Source organism: Rhinoraja longicauda, chromosome 4 (genome assembly GCF_053455715.1).
Source record: "Rhinoraja longicauda isolate Sanriku21f chromosome 4, sRhiLon1.1, whole genome shotgun sequence".
NCBI classification, from domain to species: domain Eukaryota; kingdom Metazoa; phylum Chordata; class Chondrichthyes; order Rajiformes; family Arhynchobatidae; genus Rhinoraja; species Rhinoraja longicauda.
The window spans coordinates 490,001-506,472 of record NC_135956.1 but is presented as its reverse complement, the minus strand read 5'-3'; the positions used below and the strand labels follow the sequence as shown (position 1 = coordinate 506,472).

The window sequence follows — 16,472 nt, the reverse complement described above, 5'->3', positions numbered from 1 at the left end:
CAGCCTCCTGTGCTCCAAGGAATAAAGTCCTGACTTGCCCAACCTCTCCCCTTGCTCAAGCCTTCGGGTCTTGGCAACTTTCTGTGCATTCTCTCCAACTTAATGACATCCTTCCCATAGTAGGGTGACCAAAACTAAACATAATATTAAATGGAAATTTCAAGGACTGTTGCTGAGAATGGTGTGAGTATAATTTGATTTGTGTTATAGCATGTGCGTGTCATTGTTTCTGCTAGAAAGGATAATTTCCACATTTCCAAGTGTCATTTTTAAAATGAATATAAGTGGATCGACATAGGAAGAGAAAAATATCAAAACAAAACATTATATTTTAAATATAAATCCTCCAACTCTTCCAGTAAAATGTAGATTCACAGGCCCATCGTCATTTGATGAATATTCAGTGACTTCACTTCATGTTTTCCATTCAAAGATGATGCCAGACCAACTGAGTACTTCCAGCACTTTCTTCTTCAACTCCAAACATCATGTGTTTGTTCTCAAATCCCTCAGCTGTCTTTTTTTGAGGCTAGCCTCCATTGATTCATGGTGGATATTTTCAGGATATGGGATATGAATGCAAAAGATATCTGTACCTGAAAAGCCAATACCTGCACTGACACGAACTTAGTGGCTTTCCTCAAATTCTACAATTATGTTAATACTGCTACTTATCAGGAAACTCAAAGCATTTGAATTGATTCTTTAATCTCAAATAAACCTCAAAACTGATAATGTTAAATAAAATGGCTGCAAATCTCTCATTGCACTTCACTATGAATGTCACATGTACTCAATGTCATAACCTGCAACCTGCAGATATGTACAATAGCTGATATTAAAAAATCTCTAAAATATTGTGAACTGTACCTTTTGCACTTAAGGTACAATTTTTCAGGTAGCCTCATCGTGCAGATATTAAAAGTATTCAGAAAATGAAAAAGAATGGGAATATAAAAAACAACATTTTGTTATTGCTGAACCTTAAATTTTCATTCACTTAATTCCACTCACTTAATATCACGATTATGTGAATTTGTAAATATTTATCAATGAAGTACCTGACAGTTATTGTATTTCTATAACTTGGCAGCAACTTCTCCATATTTAAAAATCTGGTAATCTCCTCCAAAATCAATCGTACATCGGGATTGAGATTATCCAATGTTCGAACTTCATTATTGATGCTAATTGCAGGCGTCACTGAGTTTGAAAGTGCATCAATAAGTTCAGCACGATAGTAGTTGTCCGAAAACTAAAGTGGAAAAGAATATTTTTAAATGCAACTTTTGAAATAAATGGTGCAAAGAGAAATAGTCATAAAGTCACAGAGCACAAAAAACAGGTTATTCGACCCAATTCATCCATGCCGCCCAAGATGCCCATGTAAGTTATTCCCATTTGCCTGTAATTGACCCATTTCCCTCAAAAACTTTCCTATCCATGCACATATCCAAATGTCTTTTTAAATGTTGTTATTGTACCTGTTACATAGAAAATAGGTGGAGGAGGCCATTTGGCCCTTCGAGCCAGCACCGCCATTCATTGTGATCATGGCTGATCGTCCACAATCTGTAACCTTCTCCCCATATCCCTTGATTCTGCTAGCCCCTGGAGCTGTTCAATCACTTCCTCTGGCAGTTCATTCTATACACATTCCACCCTCCATGTGAAAAAGTTGTCCCACAGATTCCTAATATTTTCTCTCTCACGGTAAACCTCTATTTCTTGATTCCCCAAACATGGGTAAAAGACAAATAATTGTTTTGTTTTTGTTTGGTGTTCAAGTGGTTTTAAGCAGAGGTATTTGAAAAATAATACTTTAAGAATATATGAATTTTCTCAATTTTTACTGATAACATAACCAGGAAGCATAAGAGGAAAAAACCTTGTGTCAGTTGTTCTAAACCCATAATTGTAGAATCCCAGAGGTTTTAAGGTGCAAAAGGAAATTTTGTATTACCTTGTTCTTTCTGTTGTCATTATATTTAATTAAGTCCAAAATAAAGGCCAACACATCTTTGGGACACTGGTTATGGATATCCCGCAGCAATGCCATAGCAACAGGCATGGTCTATGAAACAGACAAAATGCATTAGCTAACATTCAGAAATACACTTTATCACCTGAGATGTCATTTCTCTTTGAAAATAATCTACTGCTTGACTCGTGATTTCTAACTGACTGAATGGTATATTTTATTAACATGGAGCAACTGATCAATGTGCTAAGGAAAATAAAGATAGTTAATAGTTAAGACTGAATTATCAAAATATCCAACACCATGCTCTTGGTTCACAATCATTAAATGAAAGAAATTACATTTAAAATCTCATCTTTCCCATCCTTGACTCCAATTTAGAACTATTGAAGGACCGTCACATATTAGCAGCCAAATAAGGCTGACAAACTGCACAGAACGATCCATTAACTAAGCAGTTTATCTGCTTGGTTATGCCTGAAGGATTAACAAGAGCCAAAATTCAGGGGGAAGAAAAGTAACATTCTACTTCAAATTAATCTCTTGTGATTTTTAACAATTTAACTTCAGGGTCAACCTTGATTTTGTGCTCAGTTTCTGTTTCCACACCTTGAAACAGAACTATGTATACTACCACTGGAGGAGTCAAGCTAACACCTTAATTTCGATTGAAATTTTCCATTTAGAAATTTGGAGGAAGAAAGCAAATCCGGAAAGAAAACTTGCAAAATATCATCTGCTTTAAAGCTAAGTATAGACAGCAATATAACAACGGTTGAGTGCTCTCCATCATGCTACAGGGCTTTAAATAATGTTTTAATTATTTTTGGTAAATAAAATTGGTGCTAATCTTTTCCTACAAACTATTCAACCATAAAATGGCCTCAGAGAACTGTAAAAAAATGTCACTATTGAAAACTAAATAAGTATAATGAGATACTATGGCAGGCAGCCCACAGTCAGGCTTCATGGTATAATATCAGCTGTTTAAAAAGCTACAATCACTTAATTCAACCATCCCAATTATGGCATTTATGAAAATGTTTTACCTTCTGTAAAAAGTAGCCCTGAAAGTTCATGAAATTGTTGGTCTTAACAATATTTGAACAACTTTTGCAGCAAAACATGCGAGTATAAAGCGACTTCATGGCTGGAGGACCTGTCCAAGTGTTCACCATGGCATTTGCAATCTGAAGGAACAATTCCACATACTAGTTGAAGACCCGGGAGACTGCAGATGCCAAAATCTTAAGCAAAACACAAACTGCTGGAGAAAATCAGCAGACCCTCCCTACTCTGGGTCTCCCATTTTTTCTTCTCCACCCACCCTCCTCCTCATCCCCTTCTGCTCACCATCCCACCCTTCGGTTCTGCATTTCACTTTCAGCTTCCTTTCCACCATTTTGTCTTCTCCGCTTATTATCTCCAGCCTTGGCTATTATCCTCCTCTCCCATACCTGGTTCATCTGCCATTCATCCCCACCTTACCGAGATCCACCTTTCACTTGCCTGTTCTCACCCCACCCTTCCTCCTCATCTCTTTCTATTGGCTATTTGCCTGTACTCCATCAGTCTAAAGAATCTTGACCAGAAATATTGTTAATTCCTTCCACAGATGCTGTCTGATCAATTGAGTTCCTCCTGCAGTTTGTTCTTATTCCAGATACTAGTTAATGTACTGTGTAAATTTAAAGAGACATCATGTGTGAAATATACAAGCCTAACTAAAGGGAAAGCCACATTTCTGTATTTTTGAACAGATAATTCCATTTGTTGAGAATTAGACCGACTCATTCCAAATACTGGACTTGCCCATTTGGTTGAATTTGCTGTAACGCTGTTAACGCCAACCATTAGTCTGGTTTATATTATTGTTTTGTGAATCTCAGAAAGTATGACATAAAAGGAATTCATTGTCCCGATGTCTCTATGTTGGTTAAAATAAAGTTACTAAACCTAATCCCACATTTCAGCATTAGGCCTGTGCTTCAAGAGCAGGTCACATCTGAATACTGTTTAAATGCAATAAAGAATGCTGTATCACCCACTCTTTCAGCCAATAAGTTCTGGACACCTGTCTTGTTTACCCTTTAATCTTGCTATCAATTATTTTAAATCTATACTCCTTGGTTTTTTTACCTTTATGCTCAAGATAATAGCCCATCCTATCCTATGTGCCTCATGATTGTGTTAATCTCGTTATTAATCTCACCTCGCCACCATCGGTTCCAAAGAAAGCATGCCTAACTATTCTCTCAATTAATGTTACAGTTGTAAACTTTTCCTGTGCAATCACATATTGCCGATAATAAAGATGTAAAATGCAAGGGTAAGTTAGCAAGGGTAAAATATACAAAACACCCAGATGGTCTGACACCATCTGTGAAGAGAGAAAAATTAGGTTAGTGTTACAGGTTGAAGACCAGTTATTGGAAGTGGCCAACTTCGATGCACAATTGAAAGGCTAGTTATCTCAAATTGTTGAGCTGCAAAGCGTCTGGTCTAAAGATGTGATGCTGTTCTCTGAGCTATGTTCGGACGACAGAGAAAGAGGCCAAGGACAGAATTCAGAGGGGGAATAGGTGGGGGGGCATCTGGAAGCTAGATGTCACCATTTGAGACTGAATGGAGGTATTCTGAACAGAAACCACCTAAACAGGCATAAGTCTCTGCAAAGTAGAGAAAACTACATCGTTAACACTGAAGGCAGTATACTAAATTGGCAGTTGTACAAATGAACTACTGCTTCCCTGGAAGAACTGATGAGTAGTTTCAATTCATAAGCCTTCGTATTCCTCACTCAGTTACCATTAATACTTCTCTCCACTCCCCACACTTCTGTGCACCTTAAAATAACTTTCCAACATTTCCTAGTTTTGATGGAAGATCATCAACTAAAAATGTAATTTGTTTGTCTCTCCAGATTCCATTTGACCTGTCAATTATTTATGTTTTCTGTTTTTATTTCAGATTTCCATCTTATGTAGTCATTAGCATCTCAATTTTGCATCATTCCTAAAATGCAGTGACCAGCACAGCATAGAGTACTCAAGCTATGGGCTGACCAGTGAGACCGCACCTGGAATACTGTGTGCAGTTTTGGTCTCCAAATTTGAGGAAGGATATTCTTGCTATTGAGGGCGTGCAGCGTAGGTTTACTAGGTTAATTCCCGGAATGGCGGCACTATCGTATGTTGAAAGACTGGAGCGACTAGGCTTGTATACACTGGAATTTAGAAGGATGGGAGGAGATCTTATCGAAACGTATAAGATTATTAAGGGGTTGGACACGTTAGAGGCAGGAAACATGTTCCCAATGTTGGTGGAGTCCAGAACAAGGGGCCACAGTTTAAGAATAAGGGGTAGGCCATTTGGAACTGAGATGAGGAAAAACTTTTTCAGTCAGAGAGTTGTGAATCTGTGGAATTCTCTGCCTCAGAAGGCAGTGGAGGCCAATTCTCTGAATGCATTCAAGAGAGAGCTGGATAGAGCTCTTAAGGATAGCAGTCAGGGGGTATGGGGAGAAGGCAGGAACGGGGTACTGATTGAGAATGATCAGCCATGATCACATTGAATGGTGGTGCTGGCTCGAATGGCCGAATGGCCTCCTCCTGCACCTATTGTCTATTGACCAGTGTTGTATAGTTCCAGTGCAACTTCCCTATTTTTATATTCTGTCCCTTGAATAATGAATAAAAGCATCCAGAAACCTGATTAAAATGATTACCGAGCTTGTCCTGCTATCTTTATTGACTTGCGAATGTGCCTTACAAGATCACTATCTTCCTCCACACCACTCATTATCCTTCCAGTTGTTGTAAATTCCCTTGCCTTTTGACATTTCCCCAAATGATAAAACATCTGTGTACATGGTTAAGGATCTCAGAAGGCAGCAGTGGTGGTGTTTAAGGCGACATATGTGATAACTGGAACATCTATATACTAAAACTCTCATTTGTTTGTTTGTTCCTGAACTACATCCAAAACGGTACACGATAGCGCAACGATTTTAGGCCCACTTTACTCACCGTCGTCCCTTTGGTGCTAATGGAAGAAGTTTCATTGAAATCAGTGTTATATTTTTAAAGTTATTCACATTTTAAAGTTTAAATCTATCTCCAGGGGATAAGGAGGGTTGAGGGGGATGGAGTGGGGGAGGGGAGGGGGGTGGCAGGGAGGGGAGGAGGGAGGGGGAGGAAGAGAGGGGGAGGAAGAGAGGGTGCTGCACCAATGCAGGAGAGGCTTGGGCCCAAGCAGGAAGGAAATGGTGCAATTATATCAAAAATTAGTTAAATCACAGCCACAATAAAGTGTGTACTTCTGGTTACCACACTATGAGAGGGATACTATTGCACTGGAGAAGATGCACAGGAAATTCACCAGGATGTTGTCGAGGATGAAGTTTCAGGTGTGAGGGCAGATCGGATTGGCTGAGCTTCTTTGACAGTAAGAAGGCTGAGGGGTGACCCAATGAGGTATACAATAATTATAAGGAATACAATAAGATAAATAGTGAGAAACCTACCACTTCAACAGAGGTGTCTATGACCAGAAGGCATAGGGATAATTTAATGGAAGGAGATTTCAAGTGGATTTTAAGAAGAACATTTTGCCCCAAAAAGTAGTTGAAATCTGAAACACTGCGTGATGGGATGATTGAGGCAGATACTCTCACATTTAAGTAGTATTCAGATGAGCAGTTGAAATATTATGACCTAGAGGCTATGGGGCAAAACAGTAGAATGGGTGTAATATAGGCAAGTATTCGAAAGCCAACAGAAGGGCCTATTTGCATGTTGCTTGATTGGATTACCCCAAATCAATTGCATAATATCCAGAAAGTAGTCTACACAATTTAATGTACAAAAAAGCAGTAATCCCATGTACAGCGTGCACTCAACCAAATATCTCAATAAATCACATTCCATGATCATATTATTACAAACTGTTTTCACTGTTCACCTTTGCTAGCCTGAAGCAGGCATGCATTCGTACTTTATAAAAGCAGTGTTCTTGTTCCAGGATATCGGTCAGTGCTAATCGAGATGCTGGTGTGGGAAACTTTTCTAAAGCATGAATTGATTCTTCTTGCGCAACCACATCTCTTTCATAACGAAGCTGGTATTGCCACATGAAATCAGCCTGCTCAAATTCCACCTTTCTCAAAACAGACATATCTGGGTCTATCCTTATCCACAGTAATGGAGAATCAGCACTAAAAGAGAATAAAATACAACTTTAATCTCACTCAGCTGTAAGAAAATATTAATTTTGTCTTAAATCTTTTTGCAAACCAAAGGATGGCTATAAAAGTGATTGTTTCTACTGATAAAAATATTAGCACAATGAAAAAGACCTACTCCATTGCAGAAAGATCCATGTCCACTTCCTCCCCATTCAACAGTGGAATCTTTTTTTTCTTATTTCTGAATAGAAAGAAAATTGACTGATATCATGAATTAAAAAAATGAACAAATCACTGTGTGTGTGAAAGTCGTTTAAAGCTGTAAAATCATTAAAATACATCCTTTCAAGCATAGCCATGAATATATATAGGCAGATAGTTTTTTAAAAATTGTTTGTACCTGATATGTTATAATCTTGGAGATATTTTAGCCACTTGGTGAAAGTAAATAAGAGTGTACCAATGCTTTTAAGTACTTGAGTTCTGTATTTCCAGTCTCCACTGATTGGCCAACTGGGGGCGGGCAGAGAGGGGGCGGACGGAGAGGGGGGGGCGGGCGGGGAGGAGGGCAGACGGGGAGTGGGGCAGACGGAAAGGGGGCAGACGGAAAGGGGGCAGACGGAGAGGGAGCAGAGAGGGGCGAGGTGGGGCAGACCGAGGGGGGAGCAGATCCGGGGGGGGGGGAGGCAGACCGAGGCGGGGTCAGGCCGAGGATCAGGGAAAGAAATGTGCGGAGATTGTGAGAGAGAAATCCGCAAAATGTAATAAATTCATCCTTTCCAGACATTTTCACACCATTGAAAGAAATTTTGAGAGAGATTAGAGTGTGACTACAACATTTAAAAAATGCAAATTTAAAAACTGGGATAAATATGAATTAATTTACTAAAGTCTGACCTTCCCAGACACGAATACCTACCGTCTGCTCTTAGAATGGCAAGGAATATCATGCCTTAGGCTGTTCTCTTCAATTTGTAGAGTGTGGTTAAATGACCCATCTAGTTCTTGTACGGTAACTTTTAAAGGTCCCTGAAAAGAATGTTTATGGAATAATTTATATTAATACAACAAACCTTTGATTTAACATGACAAAATGTCCCACATTATTTCAAAGGAGCTTTATCAAACAGGAAAGTAGATGCATAACCTCAAAAGGAGACATTGGAGCTGATAACTCACAGCTTGATCCAAGAATACATTTTGGTGATACCTTGAGGACATAAAATGTTGGATGGCACAGAACTTCCTTCAGTTAAACGAGAGCAAGTCTGAGATCATCAAAACGACAACAGGCAGCCTTCGAAGCCTATCCACCCTAGTCAAACCTCATGTCAAAAACCTTGGCGTGATATTTGACTCCGCTTTTAAGTTTGACAAGCAAGTCAACTCGGTGGTAAAAGCCAGTTTCTTCCAGCTTCAAACCATAGCTAAAATCAAACCATTCCTCCAATTTGACGATCTAGAAAAAATCATCCACACATTTATTTCCTCCCGCCTGGACTACTGCAACTCCCTGTACACTGGGATCAGCCAATCATCCCTGTCCCGCCTGCAATTGGTCCAAAACACCGCAGCAAGACTCCTGACTGGTACCCGTAAAAGGGACCACGTCACCCCGATTCTGGCCTCTCTCCACTATGGCTCCCAGTATGGTATAGAATCGATTTCAAGCACCTCCTATTTGCATACAAAGCCCTAAACCGGCTTGCCCCACCCATATCAAAAATCTTCTAACCCGCCATTCTATCTCCAGATCCCTCAGGTCGGCCGACTTGGGGCTACTGACTATCCCGCGGTCTAGGCTTAAGCTCAGGGGTGACTGCGCTTTTGCGGTTGCAGCTCCAAGACTGTGCAACAGGATCCCACTCCCCATCAGAACTGCCCCCTCCATCGACTCCTTTAAGTTCAGGCTCAAAACCTCCTTTAAGATAATGAGCCAAGAATATTCATCAGTTTGCATAATTAAAATATACTTAAGGATGGTTGGCAGGTAGTCTGTTAGTAAGGTTAAACAGAGAGTTAAGTTAAACATTGCTTTACAATTTCTCTGACTTGTGAAAATGTTCCAAATATGTATTTTCCAGAGGTCAAATTGCTGCATTCATGCGCTCATTTCTGTTAGAAGCTGGCCATCAAATTTCACACATATCTGATAAATGAGAATGGAGCTCCAACAATATTAACTGGGAATTTATACTGTCGGACTCCAAGATGGACTCTCCATAATTGAGTCATTCAGCATTATACTTCTCAATCAGCTTAGTTGAATTTGGTTGATCTTACCACATATTTTTGAGTTCCCAAAGAAGTGTAATCTTGCTTCAGTTCCAGTTCCAAGATGTTCCTTTTCCTGTTAAATGCAAAGCTGCCGAAGAACTTCACCACACTGCTCTGGTCACTACAGTATATAATTAAGGATGTTTCACGTATTGAACATTACCGAGTCTGACAGTTGTCATAAATGAAAAGATGACCCAGACATATTTAATAATGTAACACCTCTATCTGAATTGACAGCATAGGATGTACAAAACAAAAAAATAAGCAGAGCTAAGGGAAGAAACATATGTTTGCATTTTGTTGCAGTTATCTGTCACAAATGGGATCATTTGTATTTTGGAAGAAAAACATTAAAGAATTACTATTGCATGCCAAGCTAAGATTCTGATCATTATAAATGATCAAAATTTCAAAAGTATTGAGAAAAAAAACTAAAGGATACACCCATTGCTTTATTAGAGGTTGAATATCTTTTCCAGACACATTTGAAATTGATTTTAAGAATCCAGTTGTTGAAAGCAGCATCTGGCTCCACATATGTGATTGAAACTTCTGCGAAGAAGCGGTGCTGGCCAAACTTAACAGTTTGTTGAAGACCTAAATTAATGAACAAACTTTGTTGGATAGCAATATACAGTTTCACAACTAAAAAGTTTATACTATTTGAAAGCTGCAAGTTTTAGTTGATGAACGCTGACAGTTCATTTTTCCTAACAGTGGTTTCTATAAATTCATTGCTGTTTTGTTGAAGGAATAAAAAGTGTCTTCTATTACTCCAATGGACTATCAGTAAGTAAATGAATAACACTCTTGAGCAACCCTTTTCTTTATTTTGTTAAGAACCAAAATGATGAAAGGGAGAACTTTGGCTTAATGTTTTAAATGTCCCTGGTACAATTTTAAGACCATGATTATTTAGCACATAAAAAGAGCACAATCCAAGAATGTATAATTAAACCTGTTTTATTAATTGAATCAAACCAAATTTTTACTGCAACTTTGCTTCAGAATAAAGGAGGTTGATAATGCCCAATTTGTAGTGAAGCTTCTGCTACCTTATAGGCTCCTCCAGGTAAGGGTACTGGCGATATACAGCACCAAAGGCTTAGTGCAATTGTGGTAGAGTTTAGCAAATATATAAATAAAAGACCCCAGTACTGAGGGACACAAAGTCCAGTAACATCCTACTTCATAATGCTCTATTGGAATTATGGTCTGTTTTTTTCTGGTGTATAACAAGGCTAGTAGCAAGCCTGGCATTTCTTTGCATGCATTGTTAAATGTGGTATTTTCAAACTTAGACTGATTCAGAAGTCATACAACGTTCTCCACAAGGGAAAAAAATCACTTCTGAGATCCTGCAACAACTTGGAGCAGATATCAGATGTGATGTCCCGTTAAGAACACAAAAGGAGATAGAAAGACCCTTAATTTTTAATTTATTTTATTTTTAATAATCTTTAAGGGTCTGTCAATGTCAGTGACATTTAAACATCCACAAGAGCTTGGCAACTGGGAGCAGTGCTTTTGCAGATGTTACATCTACCAGAAGTACTTTAAGAATGAAGTTATTCACTGGGCAGTTAGGAGGCCTGCTACTGCTCATGTCATGTTGTTGGGCCAATAAGACAAGAAAGAACAGGTGAACAGATCAATTATGGGGAGCAGGGCACGGTCCAAAGTTTGTAAATCATCATATGGCTCTGGACACCAAGATAGAATTTCAACTAATGACGAACAACAGCCAACACTGGAACTAGTGTATTTTATATCACTGAAATTGCTGGATCCATGTAGCTAATTTTCACTGACTAATTTTACAGCTGACTGAAAAATCTAGGCTTGAACGTTATAGTATGCGAGTGGAGAGGATTCAAGAAAACAATTGGAGATGAATTTTTTTTTAAGTAAATTAGTTCAGATTTCAGAAAATAACTTTTCCAATACCTAAATGAATTAATCCCACAAACCTGTAACATGAATTCCATGCTGATCCTATTTTCAATGAGTCGCATTACAAGGTGGGCTTTGCACTGAAACATCTTGTAATACTTCCAGGACATTGTATGTGGATGTCGAATTGAAAAGTGCAAGTGGGGTGCTGGGCTGTTAGGGTTTAAAAATAACTGAAATATTTCTGCAACTGTAGCACATGCAACAACATTTCACAAAGATTTTATATTGTTTAAGCAATGTCACCAGTTTACCCTTTTTTTCAATGTCAAGTTCAGTTATATGTAGCATGGTAGACATGTTAAATACAAAATACATTTCAGATAAACATCTATAAAGGTATTTGGTCTGGACTAAAAGGGATGAATCAAATTCTATGACATTAGTACCCCCTCAGCACACAGCGAAGTGCTGATTCCTTATCACGCTCTGCTGCTTCAACATACAATAAGACATCCACTCAGGCTGCATGCTGCTGTGCTGGAGGAGATGATATCTGTGCTTCCCAGCTCAGTATGGAGCGTTTAATGAATAACTATGAGGTTGGGGCAAGCAATATTCACACTAAGTTGAGCAAATCAGGGATGCTCCTCGTGCTAAGAAGGTAGGATGCTACCATCTTTTTGCAAGATGTTTAACATCAGCAATAAATACTGCCTTTGCCAGTAAAGCCCACATCCTGTGAACAAATATGTTTTTTAAATTATGAGATTTAATAATTGCATTGTAATGAAGTTATTGTTTTTATAATAAATGAAGACAGTTGGCATATCAGATAGCAGTTTACAACAAGTCTGGTGAAAAACAGCATAAACAAATGAAAAAGAGAGCTATATTACATGAAAGCAAGTCATTTACATTTCAAATCAGCGGCAGTTCATACAGCATGGAAATAGGCCCTTCAGCCCACCATGTCTGTACAAACCAGCTGACTAATCCCATTTTTCCAAACTGATCAACTCCATCCCCAACCCTAATTCTCCTGCCATCCATTTATATGAGGGGTAATTTATAGAAGCCAATCTTCCAACCTGCATGTTTTTGGGATGAGAGAGAAAATCACAACACCCAAGCAAAACCCATGCATTCACAGGGAGAAGATCAAAGTTCACACAAATAGCACCCAAGGTTGGGATTCAATTCGGATCTCAGGAGCTGTGAGGAAGCAACGTTAATGGCTGCACAACTGTGGGATACTTAACTTCATGCCCAAATCTTTAAAAAGAATAATAAATTGACATCAGTGGGCAAATTAATCTGAGGAATGTTAAGTTAACAATATAAAATGTATTTTGAACATTTTCATCAATAATAATCAAAGCGACAATAGAGATCAAAGTGACAAAAAAATTACGAATTCTGTAATCGATAACTTTGATTAGATTCCAGTCGGTAACAATCAATTATAGATTAAGTTCAGAGGAACATCATGCACAACCAAAAGTATTATATCTCCATTACCCGCAGTTCTGCTCACCCCCCACAAATGACAATCCCCCAGACAGAACATGGATTGAGGTACCTTTGTTGTTAACTTTCACCCTACCAGCCTCCATATCCAACACATCATTCTCCAACATCTCCACCGCCTTCAACACAGTCCCACTGCTAGTCACATCTTCCCCACCCCACCCTTTTCTGTTTATCACAAAGACCACTCCTTCCAGTCCTTGGTTCCCTCATCCTTCCCCCACCAGAGGCACTTTCTCCTGCAACCTCACAATACCTGTCCCAACACTTCCACCGTCATCTCCACTCAGGGACACAAACAGCCCTTCCAGGCTAGACTCCTCCAACCTTATCTACTGCATTCGGTGCTCTCGATGTGGCCTCTTCCTCGTGGGTGAGTGACTGGTGGTGCAGAGTCAACTTTAATGTGACAAAATTACGAGTGTGCTCTTGAAATCCTCACCCTACCAGAAATCCCTCCGAAAATGTGATGCCTAGGATGGTTGAAGAAGCCAATCTCTACCTCATCGAGACTTCCATGCCAATTAGTGGGTGGATTTTGCCCCATGCGGCCAGGGATCTGGAACTTCGGCCCGGCCAGAGGTGGCAGATCCATTTCCAGGGCCGCCCACCGCAGTGGATCAGCGGGTCGAATTTGCCCCCTGCGGTCGGGGCTCTGGAATTTCTGCCCGGCCGAGCCGACAGACCCATTCCCATAACTGACTTCCGCGGCCAACTTTGCAGGCCAGTACCTTAGCCCCCCAGAGCTGTGACTTCTGTTGGTCCAGCAAAATGGCAAGGCTCTAAAACCAAGCATAATAGGAAATCGGTGGTGGACCTGTACTTCTATTCCCTTGCCTGTCTGTCCTTGGCCTACTCCACTGCCAGTGAAGCTACACACAAGCGGAAAGAACATTGCCACATCTTCCACTAGGATACCCTACAACCCAACTCATGAACGCTGAATACTACAATTTAAACATCCCCCCCAACTCCGCTCACACTTTCTTTCCATTACTATTGCTCAGTTCCAGTTCCAGTTCCAGTTCCTTTCACCTCCTCCATCTATCTGCTCATCACCCATCCCTGCCTTCGCCTGGCCCCTGATTTTTCTTCCTCCTCTCTCTCCAGATTGCAGCATCTGCCGTCGCTAGTGGCTCTATATTGATCAGGACTTGCTTTTTCGAGAGGAAGTATATGAATAATAAACATCCTGTAACTTTCTATGTTAGTCAATTACAAGCAAAGGACTACTTACGTTTCTTTCTCTTTCACTCCAGTAAATGTTGGATGCAGCAAAACACCACCAGTTTTCAATTCATAGTCCACAATTTTGTCCAGTTCCTAGAGATATTATACAAAGATTTTACTGCATCATACAGATCAAATGAACTATTCTGAATAATTTTAAACTTATCCATGCTTTTGTATCTGATTATATTATTGTTCTTTTAAATCAGTCTTCCTCTTACTTATCCAAAAGCTCTGGTGGCTATATTACATAGAAACATAGAAAATAGGTGCAGGAGTAGGCCATTCGGCACTTCGAGCCTGCATCGCCATTCAATATGATCATGGCTGATCATCCAGCTCAGTAACCTTTACCTGCCTTCTCTCCATATCCCCTGATCCCTTTAGCCACAAGGGCCACATCTAACTCCCTCTTAAATATAGCCAATGAACTGGCCTCAACTACCTTCTGTGGCAGAGAATTCCACAGACTCACCACTCTGTGTGAAGAAATGTTTTCTCATCTCGGTCCTAAAAGACTCCCCCCTTATCCTTAAGCTGTGACCCCTGGTTCTGGACTTCCCCAACATTGGGAACAATCTTCCCGCATCTAGCCTCTCCAACCCCTTAAGAATTTTATATGTTTCAATAAGATCCTCCCTCAGTCTTCTAAATTCCAGCGAGTATAAGCCTAGTCTATCCAGTCTTTCTTCATATGAAAGTCCTGCCATCCCAGGGATCAATCTGGTGAACCTTCTCTGTACTCCCTCTAAGGCTCGAATGTCTTTCCTCAGATTAGGAGACCAAAACTGTACACAATACTCCAAGTGCGGTCTCGCCAAGGCCCTGTACAACTGCAGCAGAACCTCCCTGCTCCTATACTCAAATCCTCTTGCTATGAATGCTAACATACCATTCGCTTTCTTCACTGCCTGCTGCACCTGCACGCTTGCTTTCAATGACTGGTGCACCATGACACCCAGGTCACATTGCATCTCCCCTTTTCCTAATTGGCCACCATTCAGGTAATACTCTGCTTTCCTGTTCTTGCCGCCAAAGTGGATAACCCCACATTATATTGCATCTGCCATGCATTTGCCCACTCTCCTAATCTATCCAAGTCACTCTGCAGCCTCCTAGCATCCTCCTCGCAGCTAACACTGCCACCCAGCTTCGTGCCATCCGCAAACTTAGAGATATTGCATTCAATTCCCTCGTCCAAATCATTAATATATATTGTAAATAACTGGGGTCCCAGCACTGAGCCTTGCGGTACCCCACTAGTCACTGCCTGCCATTCCGAAAAGGACCCGTTTATTCCTACTCTTTGCTTCCTGTCCGCCAACCAATTCTCTATCCACCTCAACACTGAACCCCCAATACTGTGTGCTTTAAGTTTGTACCCCAATCTCCTATGTGGGACCTTGTCGAAGGCCTTCTGAAAGTCCAGATATAACACATCGACTGGTTCTCCCTTATCCACTCTACTAGTTACATCCTCGAAAAATTCTATAAGATTCGTCAGGCATGATTTGCCTTTCATAAATCCATGCTGACTTTGTCCGATGATTTCACCACTTTCCAAATGTGATGCTATCACATCTTTAACAACTGACTCCAGCATTTTCCCCACTACCGATGAAAGGCTAACTGGTCTATAATTCCCCGTTTTCTCTCTCCCTCCCTTTTTAAAAAATGGGGTTACATTAGCTACCCTCCAATCCTCAGGAACTACTCGAGAATCTAAAGAGTTTTGAAAAATTATCACTAATGCATCCACTATTTCTGAGGCTACTTCCTTAAGCACTCTGGGATGCAGCCTATCTGGCCCTGGGGATTTATCGGCCTTTAATCCATTTAATTTAATTTACCTAACACCACTTCCCGACTAACCTGGATTACCCTCTAACACAATAATTATTATTCATCATCGTCCTTGCCTCACTAACCCACACTGACTCCTGACTGAGCAACATCCCAATTTTGAAATGTTTTATTGCAAATCATTCTATGATCACATCCCTCTCTCTTTTGCTGTAGTGGTCTTCAGTCTTACAATTAAATTACATTTCTGTTTTTCAATCTGGCCTCTTGTTCATCTAAATGTTTAGTTCAGTCAGCACTGTCAGTCATACATTCAGTCACTGAGAACCTAAGGTATCTAAAATTTATATGTATGTATAAAAAACTTGGTACAACTTAACAGGAAGATTAGTTTGTTACCTCTTTTATCCAGTGTCTGTATTCATTTACACCAAATGTTTTCTTCATCCAAAGGCCATATATATATCCAGAGATTCCTTTCAACACCCATTCATCTGACCTACAAAGGTGAATAGATGACATTAAAAAGATTGAATTTAAAATTAGCATAATAAAATCATTTTCAAACCA

The 16,472-nt window shown here is 39.9% G+C and overlaps 1 protein-coding gene across 1 annotated transcript in view; it reads right to left on the bottom strand.

Moving 5' to 3' along the window:
* The window catches only part of taf2 (TAF2 RNA polymerase II, TATA box binding protein (TBP)-associated factor), a 134,940-nt gene that overhangs the window by 73,270 nt on the left and 45,198 nt on the right, over positions 1–16,472 (bottom strand). The window contains exons 9-19 of the mRNA XM_078397120.1: positions 16,302–16,401; positions 14,107–14,192; positions 11,417–11,552; positions 9,889–10,043; positions 9,450–9,564; positions 8,086–8,195; positions 7,342–7,407; positions 6,944–7,196; positions 3,031–3,171; positions 1,964–2,074; positions 1,062–1,255 (exon numbers count right to left, since the gene is read on the bottom strand). Of these exons, the coding sequence (XP_078253246.1) occupies positions 1,062–1,255; positions 1,964–2,074; positions 3,031–3,171; positions 6,944–7,196; positions 7,342–7,407; positions 8,086–8,195; positions 9,450–9,564; positions 9,889–10,043; positions 11,417–11,552; positions 14,107–14,192; positions 16,302–16,401 (1,467 nt within the window). The remainder of the gene's footprint in view (positions 1–1,061; positions 1,256–1,963; positions 2,075–3,030; positions 3,172–6,943; positions 7,197–7,341; positions 7,408–8,085; positions 8,196–9,449; positions 9,565–9,888; positions 10,044–11,416; positions 11,553–14,106; positions 14,193–16,301; positions 16,402–16,472) is intronic.